Source organism: Pyxicephalus adspersus, chromosome 9 (genome assembly GCF_032062135.1).
Source record: "Pyxicephalus adspersus chromosome 9, UCB_Pads_2.0, whole genome shotgun sequence".
Taxonomy (NCBI): domain Eukaryota; kingdom Metazoa; phylum Chordata; class Amphibia; order Anura; family Pyxicephalidae; genus Pyxicephalus; species Pyxicephalus adspersus.
Window position 1 is genome coordinate 59,783,992 of NC_092866.1, and position 25,471 is coordinate 59,809,462.

Sequence of the window (25,471 nt, forward strand, 5' to 3'; positions counted from 1 at the left end):
AACCCCTAGCGGTTACTCTAGGGTAACTGCCGTAATTGACCTCCCTTTTGGTGATGCCTTTATATTTTTGTTGCCCCCACCACTTGGTAAGGCCCTGGTAATGGCTCTTATGATGGTTTTTTAGATGTCTGTAGTGTAAAAATGTTATTCTATCCACCACTGTAAGGAGCATTCTTTTCATTGGCCAATTTAAGAAGCCTTTTTCCACTGACTCACAAAATTTTGGTTTTAATAAGGTTCCCTAAGACCTGAGAAATTTTTCAAGGGTTCAAGGGTGGGGAAAGGCTGGGCGAAAAGATTGCTTGACCTGGAAATTTAATAAAACGTGCATTTTGTAATTTTCTTTCTTTTTTTTCGATTTTATTTAGCCACCTTTTTAAATATACTTTCTTGTGCCTTCCCTTTCTGGTTTCTCACAAGGGTGAGATGGATTGAAAGGTTTCCCGCAGCTTCCTGGTGTGGCTATGCCAAATATCCCAGCAGAGGCAAGATCCATCCTGGCAGTATTATTAATACTATTATTAATAGACAGTATTTATATGTCGCCAACATATTATGCAGCGCTGCACATTAAATAGGGGTTCAAGGTGGGGGACGTATCACACAATAGGTGGGGGGATATGGAATGGTGGGAAGTAGTGAGGGTTTAGGAGACAGAAGAAGTTTGAAAAGATCAACCAATCGTTTTCTGCATGCACTACATTGGGTACTGCGACATCGGGGGCACTTTGCACATGTGAATGACCCAACGCCAAATCGTGCACAACAGATGTCACTGCCTGGTTGTTTCCATTTGTTGGGTACCATCAGAAAACATTGCACATGTGTGGTGCAGGATCAGGCACCACCACTAACTTCTTTATGGAAGCCAAATGAGAGCATATCTTGACCTTTTTAACATGGGGGACACTAAAAATAACTTACAGGAAAAACAACTTTAGGCAACACCTACTATAATTACTATATCCACAGCTCACAGTATATTAGTGTGGTGGCTAATAAGAAGAATGCTTCTTACATTGGGAAGAATGTCACCCTTACGGATAGCCAAAAAGATAATTGGTGTCACCTAAAATGACCTGAGAGGTACAAATTGCTCATTGCTCAAGGAATCCCCAGGCAACCTCTGAATGAACCCTGATTGAGAAACAATGAGTTAGGACATAATGGGAAGTAACAGAAAGTATGAGATCAAGTGCAGAATTTGGGGAAATGTATTTATTGAATTATATTTCAGATAAAAAGAAAAGTGCAATATAAGATTCTCATTGTTACAATAGTTAAAATTACAGAATGCAAACCAAAAATAATGAAACTAATACAGTCACCCTATCTAAAGACAGTAATCTCCGATATATTACATCTTGGGCTACGTCCACACTTCAGATGATTCTCGTCTGATAATCGCCTCAGGGCTAGTATCGGACGAGAATCTGGCGTGTGTACAGCGCTCTTCGGACGTTGTTCATGTTCACATGAACGATGAACGATCATAACATGAGTGAAAGGGAGAGAGTGCAGCTGGGTGCCGCTCCATCATTCTCCCCTCTCCATAGAGCAGAATGGTGCTGTATGTACACCGCTCATGCTTCCTTCAGTCTTCTGATCGCAATAGATCCTTTTCAATGACAATTATTGAACGTGTGTACACAGCCTTTGTTCTGGGGTTTACGCTCGTCACACAATTGCAGTTGGACTTTGTGGTGTGTTGCGAAGTTACAATAATATATATAAACAAATCAAATCTTGTTTTTAAAGCACAACAATAGAATATGGCCTAAGTAAATATCTAGTGGAATTTCCTTGAACTACCTGCAAAGCCACATTGCTGTGCTGTATCGCAGAGTTCATTTGTCATGTACCGGGGATCTTGTTCATTTTAGATTGCAAGTAATAGGCAATGGCAGTTCACTTTGAAAAAGTTAAACTTGTTCAAGGATTCTGATTGGTTTTAATGGCTTTCCGTGCTTAAGAGACTTTATCACTGACACTGATTTATATTTGCTTATTTGCAGCTTTTTTCATTTTCCGTAAACAATTTTGCAATCCCTTGTAATGAACATTTGAACTTTTTACTATTGAAAATGTAACTATTCTCTAGAACCCTCCCTTCTTGCATGTCATAGCTTTTCCTGCTGGAAGTGTCCAATAACTTTCTGTGCTGGCCCAGCTATTCTGCCCCTCCTCTCCCCTTCCTTATAACTGGGGTAGAAAAAAAGGGGAATAATACATAGTGACAGTTCTGAGTCTGTTGGGGCTGCTGGCATTACTGATGATGACATTAGTGGCCCAGGCATTTGCATTGTAAGTTGTCACAACAGCCAGCTCCCTTTATGGAGAGTCTACATTAGGGTGATAATACAGAGGAAATATTGGTATACAGGAATAATATTGTCACCCTATACCAGGTAGTGTCTTTTTTGCTCTTTTTTGTACTTGCAAAGTTTTCCCTGATGAAGGGTCTTAGTCCTAGAAACGTGTTGGCTTATTATGCTTATTTATTTAAAAAAGCATGTATCTGGATTTTAATAGAACAGTGTAGCACTTAGAATCTAGAGACTCTTGAGAACAAAAAGGAAATAAAACTTGCCTGCACTCTGACCATGAAAAAATGTGTTAGTATGGTAATGTGTTAATAAGAACAAATTTATTTGATGGGTGGAATGGTGTTACCATTTTTCCAATATCTTCCTATTTGCCATAATGTATGTATTTGGGTTCTACACATGACCATTACTTACTAGACTCAAAAAGGACACATTGAGGTAGAAAATAGTACCTGTCCTGATTGGTACTTCCCATGCCTGTGACAAGCAGTTTTGGCAGCCCAAACCACTTTGCATCCCTTCCATGTAGGGACCCTTTATCTAAGGAAATGCCCTAGTTTACCATATGTTGTACTGGTGGACAGACTACTTGCAGCTGAAAATGTTCTTAGCTTATTGATTATTTTCTTCCACTATTACCAGGAAGATCTACCTATATACAGAGGAAGGAGCGACCAATGAAAAATACTTATCCCTTCGACCAGGTTTTGCAAATGGCACCTTTAGGTTGGTTTTTGCACAGGGATATATACTGGAAATTTCCATTGGGGAAAAGACAACCATAGATCTGTGAGGGGAGAATCTTGGCCAAGGGTCTAGGCTGGCCAGGCCCTTTGCCTTGTTACCCATGGGGCTGGAGTGTACCTGAGGCCTAAGCAAAAGTTAGTCACCCACCTGGGCAAGTTAGGCTGCCTATTGGTGCTAGAAGTCAAGATCAAGAACAATTGTGCTCTGATCCTGGGACTGTTTTTCCCGGGGCTGCCATTATCAAATATTATGGCCAGCCATGGAGACAAACTGCCCCATACTAAGTAGGCTTCTTGCAATAGGTTGTATTGCATGGCTGTTTCTGCAACAGAATTTCTATAATCCAAGAAAGAACCTGAGCTAGCAAGGTGTTCACCATAGATCTTAGATTGCCACCAAACCTGTCCAAAAAAACATCCAGGTGAAGACTCTCACCCAATGTTTATGGACACCTTTGCCCTTAGATATTCCCGTATTGTTGTTTCATGCTCTTTTTGCAGTAGTCACATTTATGTCTGTTCATGGTAGACATGGTAGAGTATATACTGGTAGCATCAAATCCAAGATAAGCAGGGATGAGGGCCAGGAAAACACCAAAGGATGGGCTTGGGATATCTCTGAAGATCAAAGAGGACACCACCACTAGTAAGATAGAAGATTGTGTTTGTTGCCTCGTGTTGTGTGATCAGCAAGTAGACAGAAGGCTGGACCCTTCCTGAGATCAGTGAGAAGGATATGAGGGTCCATTGTCACCACTTTTGTGCAAAGCTCCCTTATTGTGAGTGCAAATACAGCTCCCAAATTCAGGTGAGGCATAAGAGGACATTATTTTTAACCAAGAGAGTAAAAATTGCCTTACTTATATGTAGGGATCAGAAGGAACGGGCAACTTTTTATTTGACCAAATTTTTTCATAAATTAGAGAAATGTTACCAAAATGCATCATAGATAATGGGGAATGGGTCACATTATGATGTATCTGTACCGCCATAAACTATTATATGCAGCACACGTTTTAGGTCAACATATTGTTTTTGCATTTTGATGGAAAAAATCAATTCTAAACTGCTGTGCGTCTTTTGCAACGTGTAGTACTGCAATTGATTGATTTTTAATTGACAGTTGACATTGATATCAAATAACGTTATCAATTTGAAAATCGAATGATTTAAAGTTGATTTTTAAATGGCTAGTTTTAAACCCTTGCTGTCTGAAGGTGACGACGCTCACATACTGGGCCTGATTTAATAAAGCTTTCCAATGCTGGAGAGGATATACTTTCAACAGTGAAGCTGGGTGATCCAGCAAACCTGGAATGGATTTCCTAAAAGTCATTTACTAGTTGTTAGCAAATGTTTTTATCCCTGTATTACATCCATTCCAGGTTTGCTGGATCACCGAGTTTCACTGATGAAAGTGTATCTTCCCCAGCCTTGGAGAGCTTTAATAAATCAGGCGCACTGTGTATATAAGGAAACAGTTTTGTCACCCAACAGAACACCTCTCCCTTGCTCTTTATTTGCATATTATAGGGGAGTGTTTTGTAGTCCACACATAAGAACTTGTCAGGGTTGCTTAGAATACTTGGAATGTTAGTACAACAGAGTCATAGGGGTTGATTTACTAAAGGGGTAGGGTATGTTCACTTAGGTTTCGTACAGGCGTCTGATGGAAGTCAGATGATTGTCATTGCAAATGATCTTTTGTGATCCTTTCCAGTGACAGATGAACAAGCACTGTACACACAGCATTATTCTGTTCAATGCAGAGGAAAGGGGGGACAAGTGAGCCGCACCGTTCTGCACTCCCTTTCACAGGAAGACCACTGTCCACATATTAGAATTATCTGGTGTCTGTATATAGCCAATTTTCACCTAGCTTAGTGAATAAGAAAAAGCTGCAAAAATTTTATCCATTTGCCTGGTAAACAGGAAATATTAACTATATTACACCCTCCGTAGAACAGAATATTTGCAACCATCTGCCATGCCCAGCCCTTTACCAAACACATGAAGCTGATTTGAAATCTCAGCTGATGTGCAAAGGATTATGGAAATTGAAGATAATTGTCATTGCTAGAATGCATTTGCTTGGCTTCTGGACCCAGTATTGGCCCTGAAAAACATGCAGTAAGTTAGAAGCACCTTGGTCACAGTATCCTTGGTCAGGATGTATTGAAGCAGCAATTTAGCATGGCAGTGTTATTTTTTTAGTACAGGTTCTCTTTAATAAAATGTGATTGCTCGGGGAAAAATGTAATGTGTATACAGAGTGTAATGTACAGTACAGAGTTTGCTGCATTTCTTCTGCTGAATTTTTGCAATAATCAGTGATTTTATCTGCATTTTCTTCCTCTTCTTCCCGTGTGTTGTTCTGCTAAGATTGCTGAGCATAGATAAACTGGCTGCGGGGCGCAGCTGAGTGTAAAAAGCTTCATTTTTGTAGGGAAGAGGTTAGGCCTCATTCCTAAGACTCCGGAGTCATGTTTGTCCTGAAGGGGAAACATGCGGACTTGTTTAACATCATGTGAAAGGCAAAGTGCCAAGGAAAGAAAAATCAGACACATCTAAAAATATGTCAAAAAGTGGGCTCAGTATGTCTAAACCCAAAAATAAATATCTCATGTATGGTGGCATATCAGTTCTTAGATGTAGTGGCCGTATTAGTCAGGATTCCATCAGGACCTGATGGTTCTGGGGGGAACACACTTCCTGTGTTGGGGTGACAGTGTTCACTCATTGTACTGCAGTCACATTTATTTCTTTTGTTTTATGGATTTCTTTTTACATTGAATGTACCTAGAATGGTGTAGCATTGTTTCTGGAAGTTTCCTAAATGGTCAAGGTATCACAATGGACCTCAGCCAACAGATTTGTGTGCTGTTTGTGTAATATTTGCTTCCTTTCTGTGTGGGATTTGGAGATGTTTAGGATAGCTATAGGTAAGAAACAAAGCCAGTCCATTACCTTAACTAAGCCATATGGACATATAAATTACCGTATCATAGGAGGTTTTATGGTAAAGTGTATATATGTGTGCTGCCCATTGAAAACAACCATATCCTGCCTGACATTTCTGCAGTCAATGAGATGCTCCTATATTAGAAACCTGAAATGGGAACAGTGATGATAAGGGCTCATCTATTTATCGCACATCAAAAGCAAGTTATCAAAAAAACCCAATGACTTAACTAAGCGGTACACATGGCAGTTTAGGGGCTGCATTTGACCATTGTGCTTTGCTGTATTTCTTTAGCTGCAACATGCTTTATGTATTGGATTGCAGGTAAAGCAGGTTAATCCCTAGGCAAGGGCACCTGTCTGCATGAACCCAGGCATTACTAACTCCCCTAATGACAGATCAATAAAGTGATTTGTGCAAACTAGGATATGTTAAAAAGTTCAGAACTCTGTACCAATGAAATCCAGGCGTATTATAATATCCAGCAATAGCATAAAAAAAGACCACCCTGAGCTTCAACCTAGTGACTTTACCTAAACTGAGATCAAGTTATTAGTCTGCTGCAAGCAGGAAGAAGTATTTCCTCTCATGAGTCTCAAAAGAGCTTTGAGGGAATATTCATTCTTTCTGTCCCTCTTTCTCTCACTCTCTCCTTTCTTTTAATCTATCTCCTTCTCTTCCTCTTTTTCCTACCCTTTTTTCACTTTTTGCTCCCTTTTATTTCTCTTTCTCTCTTTTCCTATTTTTAATCTCATTCTCTCTTTCTGTCTTTTTATCTCTCTACATCTCTCTCCCGTTTTCTCACTTCCTGTCTCTCCGTCTCTTCTCTCTCTCTTTTTCTCTTATTCTCTCTATCTTTCTGACTATTATCTATATTTATAATATATATATATATATATTTGTATCTTCCTTTATTCTCTCCCTTGCTCCCCTCTCTTTTTCTCTCCATTTTCTCTCTCTCTCTCTCTTTATTTCTTCCCTTTCTTTATTTCTTTTCTCTTTTTTTCTCTTATTCTCTCTCTATCTTTATCTCTCTGTCATTCATCTATATTTATCTCTCTTTTTCTTTCTCTGTTTCTCTTCTTTTTCTCCCTTTCTCAGTGTCTCTTTTTTCCTTCTCTCTCTCCCCTCTCTCTTCCTCTGCTTTTCTTTCTCTCACCCTTTTTTCTCACTTTCTCTCTCTTCCTATGTATCCATTTCTATCTCTTGCTCCTCTCTCTCTCTCTCCCTCCCTCTTTCTTTTATTCTCTTCTATTATTGCTCCAATTCTTCTCTCTGGGCCAGTGACAACACCAGTCTCTATGTACACATATGACGATTGCTCACATCCCCTGACAAGAATTTATTTTTATGGTTTCCGTACCAGGAAGAATCGTGAAATAATTGCTTTAAAGATAACAAGCAAAACAATATAAAGAATTCCCAGCCCGGCTCTACCTGAAGTTTCACATTCTTTTTGTTAATATTTCATTTGACATTTGACAATTTTCTGCATATTCTGCATTCTGTTTTCCCTTTATCACCTTCCTCATTCGTAGTCATTGTGCAGGGTGTAAATTAATCCCATGGACAGTCCCTGTAATGTTATGGAGATGAGGGTGAGTCCTGTAGGGATCTATGTCGGGCTCTAGTAAAATCTTAATATTACGTTTTATATAGGTTGGTGACCCCCTTACCCCCCGGGGTGTTCAGCTGGGTGTTCCCACCATTCCAGGGAAAATGTTGTCACCCTTCTGATTTGCACTGTAAAAGGGAAGTGCCATTGATGAATGTGGCTGAGTGCAATAACAATTAGGATAAATCGCATTTGTCAATTTTGACTGCAGCTTGGCCAGTGCTCAAAATAATGGCCAGAAAACAACCTAATAAAAAAATCTAACTGGCCGTTTAGTCACCTCTGAGCAGCGGCGTATCCTGAGAAGAAAAGAAAATGACTCAAGATGCTGATAAGAGATTGGAAGGGAAAGTGGCAGGATGTGGAATAAAGGAGGGAAGTGAAAGAACAGGAAAATAAATAATCATAGTAATTGTCCCCATGTGACACATCGCCGTTATCTGCCCCTCAATCTGCATTTGGGCTGCCTGTTGTATTCAGGGACCAGGGCTTATTCAGGCTGCCATGATATGTGTATGGAAATTCTAGCAATCAACTTTATTTATTTGCTTTGGTTTTGGTTTGGTTTGTACACCTTTAAATTGCTGCATGCGTTATTGCAATTCATGTTATAGCACCCTGCATGCATTATGGTGGTGGCAGTGGCATGCCAGCATACACACTTAAAAATTGCAGAAATATGTATTAGAGAAGGACTAATTCAGTATAAAATAATCTTGTTAGGTAATTCTTGGTATATTGTCACAGCACTCTGTCTCTATCTGCAAATTGGGCTCCTAGGTTGTCAGGTTGACATGGAGACAAGTGATTAGGGTAGGCCCTGGTACTGTACATTCTGCTTGTCATTGGTTGCCAGGATACTGGACACATGCTAGCTTTATGCTATCCTGGCCAATCAAAAGGAGCGAAGATGTAAATAAGGAAGTAAAGAAAGAGGACCAGTTAGTATAAATAGGGTTTAGTTCTGCTTTAAACGTAAAGTATTTTCCTTTAGCATACAGAAAACTACAGGCAAAAAACAAAAACAAAGTTCAAACTGACAAAAGTTTACAAAAATAGAACCAAAATCAGGGTTTGTAGTCAGGGTTTCTGTTTAGGCCTCCCCTTAGGTCTCTCTCCTCAGGCCTCCCCTTAGGCTTTTGTCCTCAGGCCTCATTCCTCAGGCCACTCCCCTCAGGCCTTACCCTTCAGACCTCACCCTTCAGACCTCTCCCCTCAGGCCTCCCCTTACGCCTTTCTCCTCAGGCCTCTCCCCTTAGGCCTCTCTCCTCAGGCCTCCCCCCTCTGGCCTCCCCTCAGGCCTTTCTCTTCAGGGGTTTCTGTTCACCCAAGTCACTCCCCTCAGCCCTCTCTCTTCAGGCCTCCCCTCAGGCCTCATTCCTCAGGCCTCTCCCCTTAGGCCTCCCCTCAGGCCTTTCTCCTCAGGCCTCTCCCCTCTGGCCTCCCCTCAGGCCTTTCTCCTCAGGCCTCTCCCCTTAGGCCTCTCTCCTCAGGCCTCCCCTCAGACCTTACTCCTCACGCCTCTCCCCTTAGGCCTCTCTCCTCATGCCTCTCCCTTAGGCCTCTCTCCTCAGGCCTCTCCCCTCCGGCCTCCCCTCAAGCCTTTCTCCTCACGCCTCTCCCCTTAGGTCTCTCTCCTCTTGCCTCTCCCTTAGGCCTCTCTTCTCAGGCCTCTCTCCTCAGGCCTCTCCCCTCCGGCCTCCCCTCAGGCCTTTCTCCTCATGCCTCTCCCCTCATGTCTCTCTCCTCACGCCTCTCCCCTCAGGTCTCTCTCCTCACGCCTCTCCCCTTAGGCCTTTCTCCCCAGGCCTCTCCCCTCAGGCTTTTCTCTTCAGGCCTCTCTCCTTAGGCCTCACCACTCACATTTCCCTTCTCAGGCCTCTTTCCTCAGGTCTCTCTCCTTAGGTCTTTCCCCCCAGGCCTCTCTCCTCACGCCTCTCACCACTCGGGCCTTTCCCCTTGGTCTGTCACCTAACCCATACCTGTCCTCTGCCTCCATATCTATCCATGTCTGAAATACTCACTTCCAGGGAAAGGGATGGATTGTTTGTCCCACCGATTCCTTCCATTACACCCAAAACCGGGATATCAAATGAAGATCTGTAATGCTGCATTTGTATCATTACCCCAATCATATCCAGGTCATTTATATAATTCCCCAGGTAAAAAAAGAAGAAGATCCTGCAAAACGGCCACAAAATGTGGCCTCACATACCTCATGAGACTACTTTTGTGAATTAATACCAAATGTGCAGCAACAGTGCAGTGTGTTGTGTTTACATTTATTATGAACATGGAAACATTAACGCATTACCACAACTTAGTGCAGAGCCCGTGTGTTATAATGCACCAGCAATGCAGAAATGAGAAAAGATCTGTGCACGGCATTGCTTTAGGTTCATTGTGGCCCATTTATTTTTAATGCAACGCATGTAAAATGTGCAATAAAAACAACTGCAGGGGATCAAAAAAGTGAACTGTTCTTCCCCAGCTTCTGTAGTGCAACTGGTGAGAATAAAATCCTGCTCACAAGATTCGCGAGGGAATGCCGAGTACTGCACATTACATGGGTGCTTATTTACACTTTCCCCAATATTTTGATGGATTTCAAAAACATGCAGTTAGGTTAACTGGCTTTCCCCCAAAAAATATTGTCCAGGGGTTCTTAATGTTTTGATGACTCCAGATCCCCAATGGATTGTCCAGTATGGTTCCATACCCCCTTTACCTGACTGCCGAAATATTCATCACCATTGATTATATTAGCTGCCAGTATTACTTCCAAATATGTCAACAGCTTGAATTTACTATGCTTTAGATATGGATAACTAGCAAGAAAACATGAAACAAAATAATAAGCATTGATAAATTTATCATTGTTTATTTACAAAAAGCAAAATTTAAAAATGAAAAAAAATAAAATAAAAACTTTTTAAATTTAAAACTAAAGTTGTAGTAAATACTCATGTGTATAATTAAATACAAGCATTTGCAGGAAATGTCGAATGTTCTCCAAGATTCTATTGCGTTCCATTGACTTACTACTTATATGTTAATACAATAAATAAAATAAATACCAGTACCCAGAGATCGAGTCCCATACCCCCAGCATTTGGTTCCCATATCCCCAAGGGGTATACCCCCGGTTAAGAACCCTTGCCTTAGACTATGGTAATGACATTAGATTATGAGAACCTTTGGGGGACAGCTAGTGACATGACTATGGACTTTGTACAGCGCTGTGTAATATGCTGGTACTATATAAATACTCTGTAATAATAATTACAATGATGATATACAAGCCCTGAGATAGGTAAGTATATTAACATTCCCTCACAGAACTAGTGCAAGCATTTTAGCAGTGTGTGTGTTTGGGGATGGAGGGGGTTGGTACACTAAATAGGATAGGAATTTAGGAACAAAAATTTTGTTGGGGGGAAGAAAAATCTGGATTTTTGCTGGCAAATGATAGGTTGGTTAATGTGAACACAGCTTCATTTTATTTGCTCGGTGAACATTTAAATTCTCTTCTAAATGAAAATGTACTGATTCTAGTAAATCAACTCCAAAAAGTTGTTCTGCACATGGCTATTTAGGAGTGTTAAGCCTCTGCTATCTCAGCAAGGGATGAAGATGAAATCACAACCCCCCAAAAAAGCATATATAATCCAGCTGATGATGGTTCTATCAATTATGATGTCATTTAAAAGCAGTCTGACTACTTCCTAAATTCCATAAACATGTAACTGTGAGTTTTATTTTAAATATACAGTATATAAATTAATATGGTTAAAATACTATTTATACTTTTTCTTTCTTTTCAGGTTGAAGCAACTTGTGATGGTAAGGATGACGATTATTATTATTAAAATTAATATTATTTTTATTTTCTTGCTGTTGCAGTGTTGTCTTTTTTTTATTGTGATGTTGTGACTCTTAGTGGTAGAAAAAAGTGTTGCATTTTACCATATCTATAAATGTTTACACACAAGTTTTATAGTTCTATAATGCTTTTTTTAAAAAACAGATACATACTTTTAAAGGAGGAAGGTTTAAGGAAATGTCTGATTCTCTGTTTTATAAATAGAGCCCCAAGAGTATCTCACGTGAACAAGGCCTTTGTCCAATTTGATCAAATCATATCAGATTTGTAGTTTGAAAGGAGTGCCAGGCCTGGATGAAACCTGATTAAAAAAAAAAAAAGAGTAAAATATGATGAAGCCCAGTATCCAGTGAAATGTGTAGTTTGTCAATGGACTTTTTATCAGTACTTAGGTTTTCGATCCTGGGCTTTACTATGCTTTAATTGCAGGTTTGTGTCTTTAAAGTTTGTATATCTCACCTGAAACATTTGCCATTTTTTGGTTTGTCAGCTTATTTGAAACCTAAAGCTCTATAAAAAGAGACGGAAGGATAATTAGACATGGGCAGGCAATTGGCAAGGCTTCTGGCTGGCCATGTAACACCATGGACCTTCCGATTCCTGCCAATGGTGGGCGGTCTGCACTTCTTTCATAAGCACTGCTTTGGGTGGTGGTACAATGAGCCAGGCTGGCATGAAAACATACACTTGGAAAAATGGACCCTTGGAAAGCTGTCCATGACAGCTTGGGCTCAAAGGAAGTGGCTTGAATGACAAAGTGTTTGCTTCAGGCAAAACCAAAAAGCATGGTTCTTGAGTATTTTTTCTGGAGACCAAGCTTTTTAGAATTCTCACCTGGCCTGGCTAAAATCCTCTGACACGGCAAACAATCTTTGCTGTATCCACCTTTAATGCTACTAGTTATTTCTAAAGATCTCATATCTAGTAAACAACCAATCCCCCGATAATTGATAGAACTAGTCCTTGCACGGTATATTGGAGGATTAATAAACAGTTTTCTTGTTTTTCAGTTTTAGGAGAGTGTAATACAATCGCAGTCCAATCCTCCAGCAATCAGATAAGTGTGTCAGGACTGGCCGTTGAGTTTTTCCTGCAGAATATAACATTCATCAATGGGACAGCGTTGGTGGCTTCTGACAACAGCTACAATAACACATCACTGATGAGCTTCGTGTCCGGAACACAATACATCATCCACTATGGAAATGACACCAACAGCTGCTGCTACAACATTACAACCAGTAAGTTCTGGGGATTAGACTCTTCTAAATAAGCTTTACGTAAATATCATTTTTTTTATTATGTCTTTTTTAGCAGCAGGTAGTTATAACAACCAATAATAAACATTGCAATGAGATATGACAGTTCGAAAATGTACAAAATAATACAGAGCATAACAGGCCAAAAACTGTCAACTACCGCCGCCCCACCAATAGTAGACATCTTTAACAATAACCAACAAAACCAAACAAAGTATTAAACAGAAAAACCTAACCCCTTAACAGAAAAACAAAAAGTTAAGCAGGAATAGACACTTTACAATAAAATATTGACTCATACATAATGGAATTAGAGTAGAGGAACTGTGTTTAAGGATTCAGACATTACCCAAGGTCCTAAGGTCATACCAAGTGGTGTGTCTAAAAAGTTCTATAATGTCTCGGAGCTGGGCTGGGGAAAGAGTGTGCTGTAAATAAGGCATACATGTACCAAAGAATCTTTGTGAGTGTTTCTCTCGATGTTGAGTAGCTTCAATTTTATCTACCGTCATTTTAGCTTGAAGATATTGTATCATCTGAGAAAGACCTGGAGGTTTAGACTCAAGCCACATCTTGAGGATACATTTTTTGGCTTCTAGATAACAAAGGTGTTCAAATTTGGTCACTGATGGTTGTGTAAGGATAGCAGCCAGGGGGTCCTCTCCCACATTACCATGAAATAAGGCCAATTGCGGAGAGATTTGTCTATTGTGTCCAGTTACTAAACAGGAGAAGGCAAAAACTTTAGACCAGAATCTGGATATAACAGGGCAGTCCCACAATAAATGTTCAAGAGGAGCCAAAACAAAGTTACACTTGGGGCATGCTGTCAACCTAGGTGTCAGACTGCGGGGGTTGGAAGGTATGTTGAAAGCATAATATGCTCTGTGTAATAATTTGAATTGAATCTCCCGCCACTGTTCACTAATTATATCTTTGCGGATACATGACCAAGAGGATTCTAGTAACTCAAGTGTCTCTAAATGTGGAAGATCAAGAAAAGTCGCCCAACGGTGCTCAAATGGAAGCACAGAAGCTGCATCAGTAGGAATGTCTCTTAGTAGAGAGTAATTATGAGATATGGAATGTCTCGGTGCAGACTCACCCAAAAGTTGTTGGATCCGGCCTGGTAGTACTAAAATTAATTGCCTGGCCTGAGATCCAAAAAAGGTACATTTAATTTGTAAATAAGGGAGGAAGTGATGCACAGGCAGAGCATATTTCGATTCTCAATATCTCAAAGGGCAGAAGAGTTTGAGATTCATCCAAAAGATGGACAAGGACCGCTATGCCTCTACATTTCCATAGTTCAAAAGCCTTATAGGCTCGACCCTGGGGAAAACAGGGCATGGTATGCAGGGGAGTGTTAACAGTTGGACCCACACAACAATGAAACAGCTTTTTTATTTCTCTACATGCTAATAAAGTATCCCTCAGCAAAAGATTTTTATGTAAATTGGGTGGCACAGATGAGAAAGGACTATTCAAAAGACCCCAGTAGTGATAATGATTGAACCAAATGAGTCTCTAATTTTACGAGATTGAGATGTACCGTGCCACCAATCCTTGACATGTCTCATAAAACACGCTAAATTGTATTTACATAAATCCGGGAAATTAACTCCCAAATTATCTTTAGAACAGACTAATTTAGATCTGGCAATACCAGAAGTCTTGCCCTGCCATATAAAAGAAATAAAGGCTAAAGCTAAAAGTTTTTTAAAATCAGTGTGACACAGAAGAAATGGTAAGGTTTGTAACTGGTAGAGCAATCTGGCGAAATTAATCATTTTAACAAGGTGGCAGCGACCCATTAGTGACAGTGTGAGAGATTTCCATTGAGCGAGCTCAGCTAGGATTTTAAACATAAAGGGGGTATAGTTCAGTCTAAACATATCCGGGACATTACGGGAAACATGAATCCCCAAGTACGTTAAACAGGAGTTTGCAATTTTAATACCCAGGTTATTTATAGTAGTTAAAAAGGGTTGGGGGCAGGGTTGTATGTAAACAGAGGATCTCACTTTTGTTGTAATTAATTTGAAATCCTGAGAAGGAGCCAAAATAAGAGATCTGGTGAATGATAGAGGGAAGATCTCTAGTCGGGTGATTAAGAAACAGCAGAACATCATCCGAAAACATCCGAAAACAAGACTTATACGACCACCTTTTATTTCTATACCTTCATACATTTTACAATCAACAAATGACCTGGCCAGAGGCTCTAAAGCCAAATTAAATAATAATGGGGAAAAGGGGCAACCCTGACCAATCCCCCTCCCCAAGGGAAAAAACGGAAATTGGACTTGGCCACCTGAATCTGAGCAGTAGGATTAGAAAACATAGATTGGAAAACTTTTGCTATATACCCACCAAATCCAAACTTGTCCAGAACAAAATTTAACCAAGACCACTTAACACTATCAAAGGCTTTTTCTGCGTCAAGTGCCATAATGGCAGCCGACGCAGGAGTAAGACCAGACAAACAGGCGTGTTCAAGAACTACTAGTAGTTTCCGTATATTATAGGTAGTAGATTTACCTATAATGAAACTGGCTTGTGCAGGGCTAACTAATTGTGGGAGAAACTAAGCTAGGCGATCCGTCAGGATCTTAGAGAGCAGTTAACATCTTTGTTCAATAATGAGATTGGACGGTATTATCCTGGATCCAAGGGATCTTTTTGGTTTTTTTTTGGAAGTACTTTTATAAAAGCTAGTTTTCCTGAGTCTAGATACGTAGACTGGGAGAACATGCTGTTATAGAATGTGGTAAGAGGAATAGAGACCCTGTCGGCAAAGATTTTATAGAATTCGGCGGGCAAGCCATCAGGACCTGGCGTTTTCAAGTTAGATGAGTGCTTATTGGTCGACAGAGTTTCCCCCTCTGTAATAGGCGAGTTAAGAAAACACAAATCCTCTGCAGATAACTTTGGAAGCTTTAATCAAGAAAAGCTTGGCCTTGGGCCACATTGCTCCCTTGGGTAGAATATAATTGTGTGTAATAGGATGCAAATACTGAGGCAATACCCCCAGGTGTTTTATGCACAACCCCTTGGGGATCCTTAAAAGCCGTGATGCGTGGCCGCGTCCCGGAATCCCTTTGCTGAATTGGCCAGCAGTCTACCAGACTTATTTCCATATCTAAAAAATTCAGCAGAGCGATAGGACCTTATCATGGTATCATATTGGTCAAGAAATCACAAGCTTTTCGCTACCAACCAATGCTCCTTATCAGAAACAGAAAGAGATGACTTGAAGGCCAGGTAGGCATGACGTGCTTGAGAGCAGGCCTCATGGTATCTTGCCAACGTCTGTTTCTTTTTGGACGTAACATAAGCCATAATGTTGCCTCTTAGTACAGCTTTTGCTTTGTCCCAGAATAGTGTACGGTTAGACTTGTGTTGAACATTATGAAACCTATAACCCTGCCCCCAATATACCAGATTTTGTTGGAAAGATTCATCTTTGTCTAGAAAGGAGGTAAACCTTCACACAAAGGCTGTCTTATGTAAAAAGCCATCAGTGAGAACTGTGGAAACAGGTGCATGATCAGATATTACCAACAGATGGATTTCAGTGATATCGGTTTTACCCAGTAAATCATCAAGATGGCGTCTATCCTCGACATTGTGGAATGAACTGCTGACACGTGTAAATTCACGCTCCAGTGGTTGCGAGGTGGTGGATGCCTATCTTCGATAGTAGTCAAAACGGCATTAACATCTCCTGCCACCACAAGAGAGGTGTGTGGAAGTGATTGGAGGGTACCAAATTATTATAGAAAACAGCATTGTCCAAGTTTGGACCCTAGTCCGCCATTATGGTAAGGGAGTGAGCAGGGAATTGGAGGGTGAGCGATGCCCATTTGCCATCTATGGCGTCACATGACTTCTTTATGCAGCAGGATGAGAACTCCAGCACGTCGCCCTGCCGCTGGGGCTCCCCAGATTTCACCCACCCAGTTTTTCCGCATTAAGTGGTACAGAGAAGAGGTAATATGTGTTTCTTGTATGATGGCAATATCTGTTTGTATCCTCTTTAAGTGCCTCAAAACTTTTGTGCGTTTAGCAGGAGACCGAAGGCCCTTGACATTCCAGGTATTAATCTTAAGGAGGCATACATAAAAAAAGACCTTTAAGTGCATGTTGTAGGCACAAAAATAATGACACACTGTCGTCCCAGCCGAGCGGCAGCATGGTAAAGGCAATTGCATTCAGTTGTAAGGTCAATATAAACCTTGGATTGATGAGACCCAGTGGTAGTAAAACATCTGGTGCAGAAAAATGGGGTTGTGAATTCCAAAATAACACAAAAACAAACTAAAAGTTCAAAAACATATCACAGGTAATCGATTTCCTTCTTCCCCAATGTGGGATACAATAGGAAATGATGTTAAATCGGTGAAATCTTATCCCCCTGCTCTCCTGGTTTCTTCAAGCATAGCATAGAAAAATAGGGGGACAAAAAATGTGGGAAAACAAGAGGAAATCAAACCAGCTCTCATTTATGCAGTGTTGTAGTATAATGGATCACCGGCTCCATCCAGTGGGTAGAGAACAAACAAAAAAAAAGAAGAGTCTTGTAAATGCTATGTTGTGAATGAAAGGTCAGGCTCTTGTACAAAATAGGAGCAGAAGAAGGTAGCAGCTTGTATTGATAACAGATATTGTGGGCATTTAAGAACGTGGGGAGGAAGATCTGGAAGAGTGCACAGAATCATTTCTAGACAAAGGATATCTGACCGGTAAAGACGGATTATTAGCAGGCATAGATTTGATGAAGTCGGCCACCTCCAAGGGGTCTTTAAAGAGTTGTAGTTTCGTGTCAGGGGGGAATACTTTGAGTACTGTAGGGTACATTAGGCAAAGCGAAATCCTTTCTCAATAAGTTGTTTGCACAGGGGAGGGAAGGCTTGTCGCTGCTTGGTGGTCTCCATGGAATAATCAGAGAATATCAAGATTCTAGTGTCATCAATGCAAAAATGGTCATGTCCCCGATATACCTATATTAATAAAGACATCTTATCTGTGAAGTGGTGATATTGCACTATTATAGGACGAGGGAATGGTTTATTAAACTGGGGGGGGGGGGGTCCCAATCTATGGGCCCTCTCTATCTTCATGGGTGCTTTAAGCCCCAAGGATTTAGGAAGGGTGATGGAACAAAGCTTCTCCAATTCAGAAGGCTTATATGACTCAGGAACACCAATGATGCACAAATTATTGCGGCATGCTCTATTTTCCATATCTATAACTTTTTTCTGCAAGTACTGATCACTCATCTGCTGCTGTTGTGTATGCGTAGACAATAAATCATCTTCCAAATCGCTAATACGTTGTTGCATACTTTGCAGCTCTTCTCCATGTTTACTGACAATTTCTGTTATAGGCTTTAAATGCTGTTGTATTTGCCTCTTTATTATCCTGTATTAGAGTAGGCTTAAGATGTTGAGAGATCTCCATGGCCAGCTTGGTATAATCTAATGCAGTACAAGAATGCACACAGGACTCTGTCCCACCTGGACTGCGAGACTCATCTGCATGGTCCTGCATGGCGTCGGCCATCTTGGCCTGTGTAGTCTTCTTCCCTGCCTGCTTCTGCTCGGATCTTCTGGAGGACTGTGAGCCTGAGATGAAGCATTCCATCCGTCCTCTGCTGTCCACTCTCTCTCCACACAGAACAGCGGGGACGCGGGATGAAGTTAGAAGGGCACGGAGGATGGATGAAGCCGGAGCCGCTCTGCACACCACCGCTACATCAGGCGCCGGAACTGGAAGTCTTATGTCAGTATTTTAAAGAGCTTGTTCACATGGCTGCTTGTGAATTAGTGCCTTTACTACTTCACAACCCTATGGACAACCCTGCTGGCTTTTGTCCTAGCAGTTAAAGTGTAAGCAATGTGAAAATAAAAATAATGACACTTACCTATACTTGTACAGATCTGTGTATCCCCCTGAAACTGTTTTCCATACAGTCCTGCGTTGTCATGTAATGGAGGAAGCACCGGGTGCAGCCATTTTCTCCCTTCTTCTTCTGCCTATGTCACCTGATCTCGCATTGTGCAGGTGCAAGATCAGGTAACACATGCTGCTGTATTTGTAGAAAAAAAAAGGTGCTGATCTCACTACGTATGCGTGAGATTGCCATCTTTCTTTTTTCAATTACAGAAAAGTCCCTTTTGCGCATACCCGATCTCAGGCTTGCGCAGAAGGAGCTTCCCAAACCAACTAGGATTTGTGACGTACGTATCCCAGGAGGCTATGTTTCATTTAATATTAGTGGAAAGTTATGTACTTGGTGCTAACAACATGCAGACTTTATGCAGCCTAGGGGGAATACATGTGGGGGAAATAGAAAAGGACCTGGGGGTTCTGGTAGATCATAGACTTATTATTAGCATTGAATGCCAAGCTGCAATATCAAAATTCAGCAAATTATTATCTTGTAATAAAAAAAAGAATAGACTGCAGAGATGGAGACATAATCCTGTGCCTGTACAAAGCATTGGTCAGACCACATCTGGAATATACAGTCCAGATCTGGGCACAAGTTCACAAAAAGGATATTGTGGAATTGAAAAGAGTGAGAGAAGGGCAACTAAACTAATAAAAGGAATTGAGGAGCTCATCCTCAGTCCTCCCAACCCAATAATTGTGAACCCATTGAAGCAAATCATAAACAGGCTTTGATGGGAACCCATTGCGTAAGTATATAGCAGGCAGCATTCTAATTGGCTGGTGGATCTAAGGCAGGGGTCCTCAAACTTTTTAAACAGGGGGCCGGTTCACGGTCCCTCAGACTGTCGGGGGGCCGTACTATAGTTTGAAAAAAACCAGAAGATTCTTATGCACACTGCACAAAACGTATTTATTGTAAAAAAAAAACACGAAAGAACAATACTATATGCACAGCACACTTGCCGATCATTAAAAAAAAAAAAAAAGTGGCGTTTACTTTGGCTTTAAAATTGCTTGAGATTATTCCTTTGCATGGAAAATGCACAGATAAATTTGAATTTTCACTGTGTGTATTGAAGGTGCAAATTTTTGATGGAGGGCCGGATGGAGAACCTCAGCGGGCCGTATTCGTCCCGCGGGCCGTAGTTTGAGGACCCCTGATCTAAGGAGTAGTACTGCTCTTTATAACCCACAGCCAATAGGAAAGTTGCCTAGTGTGTATATCAACTAGAGGTGCTACAAGTAGTGTTCCTATTAATTTGTGGTTTTTAGGGGTGGTGCATCCCCCTCAGAGAGTGGTTGGCAAGGTAAACAATAGTCAAGGAGCGACTGTCCATGGTACGTTTAACTCAAAAATTAAAGTTGGAGTTTGTTTGGAACCCTCTATTTATAGCACTGTTCTTGCTCACTTCCTATTGCTGCACTGTTTAATTATTTTTCATCAACCTAATACCTAATCTCTCCTATTGTTTGTTACTTCCCTAATTCCTAGATTGAAAGCTCTTTAGGGCAGGGTCCTCTCCTCCTCCTGTGTCACTGTCTGTATCTATCTGTCATTTGCAACCCCTTTTTATGTACAGCGATGCGTAATATGTTGTCACTATATAAATCCTGTTTATTAATAATAATAATAATAATACCTGTAAAGTCCCTACAAAGCACATGTACAACAAGTTCATGACATACATGTAATCTGTCTCTCATGTTAAACACACATATATGTTTTCTAAGTTCTAGAGCCATTCCCTGTGAAACTTAAGCCTCTGTGGACTTATTTGTACAGTCATTCTAAAACAGAAAAGGGCCTTCACCAAACTGTTACCACAAAATTAAAAGTGCATGGTTGTATTAAATGCTCCCTTTGGTGAAAACATTTACAAATTTGGATAAGCACAAACTTTTGGTCATAAAGTGTTGTAGGTGAATATGCCTTGATTCACTTGCTAGTGTTCAGCGAATGCCTCTGAAGTCTATATAGATTATACAGTTGCTGTGATGCAGCCCGTTAATAGAGGCCAGACAAACCAATAGGAATCGAGCACGCTGACCTGTCAGTGTACTTGGTAGGGGGCAGAGCCAAGTTTAAAACACCCTAATTGTGTGCATAAAGGTCACAATCTAAACAAACCCTAAAATAATGCCAGATAAATGCATAAACATATTTACATAAACTGAGCATTTAATATGATAACCTCCTTCTGATGTATAGAATTACTCTGTAGTGCATTTGTAATGATATTTATTATTATTATTATTTTTGTCCTAGAGCCACTGTTGTTAAAGAGCAAGACGTTTACATTTTTAATTATCTCAGAATCATTGGGACTAACGTGCTAATCAAGTCATTTGTTTGTTCAGAATGACATGTTAACACTCCTGTCTGTTTTCTACATTTTAGAGCCACTGTCTGTGATGCAACCACAAGCCAATAATGTGACTACATCTTCTGTGTCATTACGTTGGATCAAACCAGATGAATATCAGAGTTCTTACAGCTATAGAGTACAGACAAATCTCACATCACCATCTACAATGATAAGTAATATAACAATGACCAGTGAATCTGCTACAATAGGTAGTCTAGAAGCCGGAGAGACATATACATTCCTGGTATTCACAAGAGCTGCTGATAACGTCACTGAATCTGACCCGGTGTCACTGACTACCTGCACAGGTGAGTTTGCTCTTAAAGGGAATGTTGATCCTATTTATAAAAACAGGACACCAGAACAGCTAATGAACACCAAGTGATACTTTCACAGTTAAAGCATTGTACCCAGAATAGTGTACGGTTAGACTTGTGTTGAACATTATGAAACCTATAACCCTGCCCCCAATATACCAGATTTTGTTGGAAAGATTCATCTTTGGCTAGAAAGGAGGTAAATCTCCACACAAAGGCTGTCTTATGTAAAAAGGCCATCAGTGAGAACTGTGGAAACAGGTGCATAATCAGATATTACCAACGGATGGATTTCAGTGATATCAATTTTACCCAGTAAATCATCAAGATGGCATCTATCCTCCACATTGTGGAATGAACTGCTGACACATGTTTAAATTCACGCTGCAGTGGGTGAAGGTGCCTCTAGGAATCAGTTAATCCTGCTGCTAACATAAAACATTGGTATGCCTTGTCGTTATTGGAAGAAACTCCTTGGTTGCAAGGTGGTGGATGCCTATCTTCGATAGTAGTCAACACGGCATTAAAATCTCCTGCCACCACAAGAGAGGTGTGTGGAAGTGATTGAAGGGTACCAAATTATTATAGAAAACAGCATTGTCCGAGTTTGGACCCTAGACCGCCATTATGGTAAGGGAGTGAGCAGGGAATTGGAGAGTGAGCGATCTATGGCGTCACATGACTTTGCAGTTATGGTATACTCTAATTCTTTATGCAGCAGGATGAGAACTCCAGCACGTCGCCCTGCCACCGGGGCTCCCCAGATTTCACCCACCCAGTTTTTCAGCATTAAGTGGTACAGAGAAGAGGTAATATGTGTTTCTTTCTTAATATGTGTATGATGGCAATATCTGTTTGTATCCTCTTGAAGTGCCTCAAAACTTTTGTGCGTTTAGCAGGAGACCGAAGGCCCTTGACATTCCAGGTATTAATCTTAAGGAGGCATACATAAAAAAAGACCTTCAAGTGCATGTTGTAGGCACAAAAACAATGCCACACTGTCGTCCCAGCCGAGCGGCAGCATGGTAAAGGCAATTGCATTTAGTTGTAAGGTCAATATAAAACTTGGATTGATGAAACCCAGTGGTAGTAAAGCATCTGGTACAGAAAAATGATGTTGTGAATTCCAAAATAACACAAACAAAAACAAACTAAAAGTTCCAAAACATATCACAAGTAATCGATTTCCTTCTTCCCCAATGTGGGATACAATAGGAAATGATGTTAAAACCACGAAATCTTCTCCCCCTGCTCTCTTCAAGCATAGCATACAAAAATAGGGGGACAAAAAATGGGGGAAAACGAGGAAAGAAACCAGCTCTCATCTATGCAGTGATGTAGTATAATTGGATCACCGGCTCCATCCAGTGGGTAGAAAACAAACAAAAAAAAAAAGAGTCTTGTAAATGCTATGTTGTGAATGAAAGGTCAGGCTCTCAAAATAGGAGCAGAAGAAGGTAGCAGCTTGTATTGATAACAGATATTGTGGGCGTTTAAGAACGCGGGGAGGAAGATCTGGAAGAGTGCACAGAATCATTTCTAGACAAAAGATATCTGACCGGTGAAGACGGATTATTAGCAGGCATAGATTTGATGAAGTCGGCCGCCTCCAAGGGGTCTTTAAAGAGTTGTGGTTTCTTGTCAGGGGGGGATACTTTGAGTACTGCAGGGTACATTAAGGCAAAGCGAAATCCTTTCTCAATAAGTTGTTTGCACAGGGGAGAGAAGGCTTGTCGCTGCTTGGTGGTCTCAATGGAATAATCAGAGAATATCAAGATTCTAGTGTCATCAATGCAAAAATGGTCATGTCCCCGATATACCTTTAATAAAGACATCTTATCTGTGAAGTGGTGATATTGCACTATTATAGGGCGAAGGAATGGTTTATTACACTGGGGGGGGGTCCCAATCTATGGGCCCTCTCTATCTTCATGGGTGCTTTAGGCCCCAAGAATTTGGGAAGGGTGATGGAACAAAGCTTCTCCAATTCAGAAGGCTTTTATGACTCAGGAACACCAATGATGCACAAATTATTGCGGCATGCTCTATTTTCCATATCTATAACTTTCTTCTGCAAGTACTGATCACTCATCTGCTGCTGTTGTGTACGCATAGACAATAAATCATCTTCCAAATCGCTAATACGTTGTTGCATGTTGTTAGTGGATACATGTTCACAAGTAAGTTCTTACCATCTGTGCGGATATTCATCGCTGATGTCATTTTAGGTAGTGGACCACAAATGCGGCACAAATAAAATCTATAGAACAAGACGTTTATATTTTTCATTATCTCAGATCCATTGGCATTAATATGTCTGACTTGTCACATTTCAGTTCTGTATCTCATGTTAAACACACATTTATGTTTTCTACATTCCAGAGCCATTGTTTGTAAAGCAGCCACAAGTCATATTTGTGACAACAACTTCTGTGTCCTTCAAATGGAGCAAACCAGATGAATATCAGAGTTCTTAGAGCTACAGGGTGCAGACAAATTTCACATCTGCAATGATAAAGAATACAAAAGTGAGTAATGAATCGGTCAATATAACGGATCTGACACCAGGAGAGACATATACATTCCTGATATATACAAGAGCCGCTGACAATGTCACTGAATCTGACCCGGTGTTGCTTACTACCTGCACAGGTGAGTACAGCTGTAGTCCTGATTTCTTCACTCCTAAACTTGACTGTATTGGATTGTATAATCAATTTTCCTTGATTGTTTTATATTAGCAAATGGTTCATACAAAAATCTTGAAAAATATATCAGTCATCTACTTACAACAAACTGAATGAATATTAGGCACATAAACATTATGGCACATTGTGCAATTTTTGTTTCCAGTTCCTGGACAAGCGGTCGGTATCACGGTGAACAACTCCATGTCAGTGAATTCTCTGGTGGTAAAATGGACGGCACCAACAGGAAAAGTCTCTAATTATACCGTCACTATAACAGGAGATGTAAATAGGACATTGCAGACTACTTCAACACAAATCACTTTCTCTGACTTACTACCAGGAAGGAATTATACTGTCACTGTACAGACAGTCAGTGGAAACTGCACCAACACAGCCCCATCAGTGACGGAGGCCACATGTGAGTATAATATATGAATTATCTATGTCATCCATACATGATCACAATGCTTACTATTTGGTTCAGTCAGGGTTTAAACAGAATTCATAAAGTTTTTGAAGATTTCTGTAAGACATTATTAAACAGGAAAGATAAAATGAACTCTCTAGAAGTGTAACAAATATTTTGCTAGTCTGTTCTATCTTTAATAAATTGTTCTGCCTCATTCTAATTGCAGTGAACTGTCTTATCCTGCTTTCTGTCCCCACCATGATTGTGGCCATTGCCTCTCTTAAGTGTATTTTCCATTTTCTCTTTTCAGATCCATCTCCACCAGGAAACATTACTTTTATTACAATTGGGACAAACACCATCACATTATCATGGGGAGAAGCAGTAAATATGGCCGGGGTGGCAAAGTCCTATAATATCACATATTATTGGAATGCTTCTTGCCCCATCACTGTGTCAAATAATACTTCAAATATCACCCTTCAGAGCCTGAAATCGGGAACTAATTACACCATCAGTGTGGTGAGAGTCGGAGTCCAGGGGTATCAGAGTACGCCTGTTAGTGGATCCATCTTCACAAGTAAGTTCTTACCATCTGTGCGGATATTCATCGCTGATGTCATTTTAGGTAGTGGACTACAAATGCAGCACAAATAAAATCTATAGAACAAGACATTTATATTTTTCATTATCTCAGATCCATTTGCATTAATATGTCTGACATGTCACATTTCAGTTCTGAATCTCATGTTAAACACACATTTATGTTTTCTACGTTCCAGAGCCATTGTTTGTAAAGCAGCCACAAGTCATATTTGTGACAACAACTTCTGTGTCCTTCAATTGGAGCAAACCAGATGAATTTCAGAGTTCTTATAGCTACAGGGTGCAGACAAATTTCACATCTGCAATGATAAAGAATACAACAGTGAGTAATGA

At 40.5% G+C, this 25,471-nt stretch overlaps 1 protein-coding gene across 1 annotated transcript in view; it reads left to right on the top strand.

The window, feature by feature from the left end:
* The window catches only part of LOC140337763 (receptor-type tyrosine-protein phosphatase eta-like), a 75,548-nt gene that overhangs the window by 15,787 nt on the left and 34,290 nt on the right, over positions 1-25,471 (top strand). The window contains exons 2-9 of the mRNA XM_072421564.1: positions 11,475-11,493; positions 12,544-12,774; positions 21,149-21,424; positions 23,597-23,613; positions 23,911-24,085; positions 24,287-24,541; positions 24,843-25,112; positions 25,315-25,464. Of these exons, the coding sequence (XP_072277665.1) occupies positions 11,475-11,493; positions 12,544-12,774; positions 21,149-21,424; positions 23,597-23,613; positions 23,911-24,085; positions 24,287-24,541; positions 24,843-25,112; positions 25,315-25,464 (1,393 nt within the window). The remainder of the gene's footprint in view (positions 1-11,474; positions 11,494-12,543; positions 12,775-21,148; positions 21,425-23,596; positions 23,614-23,910; positions 24,086-24,286; positions 24,542-24,842; positions 25,113-25,314; positions 25,465-25,471) is intronic.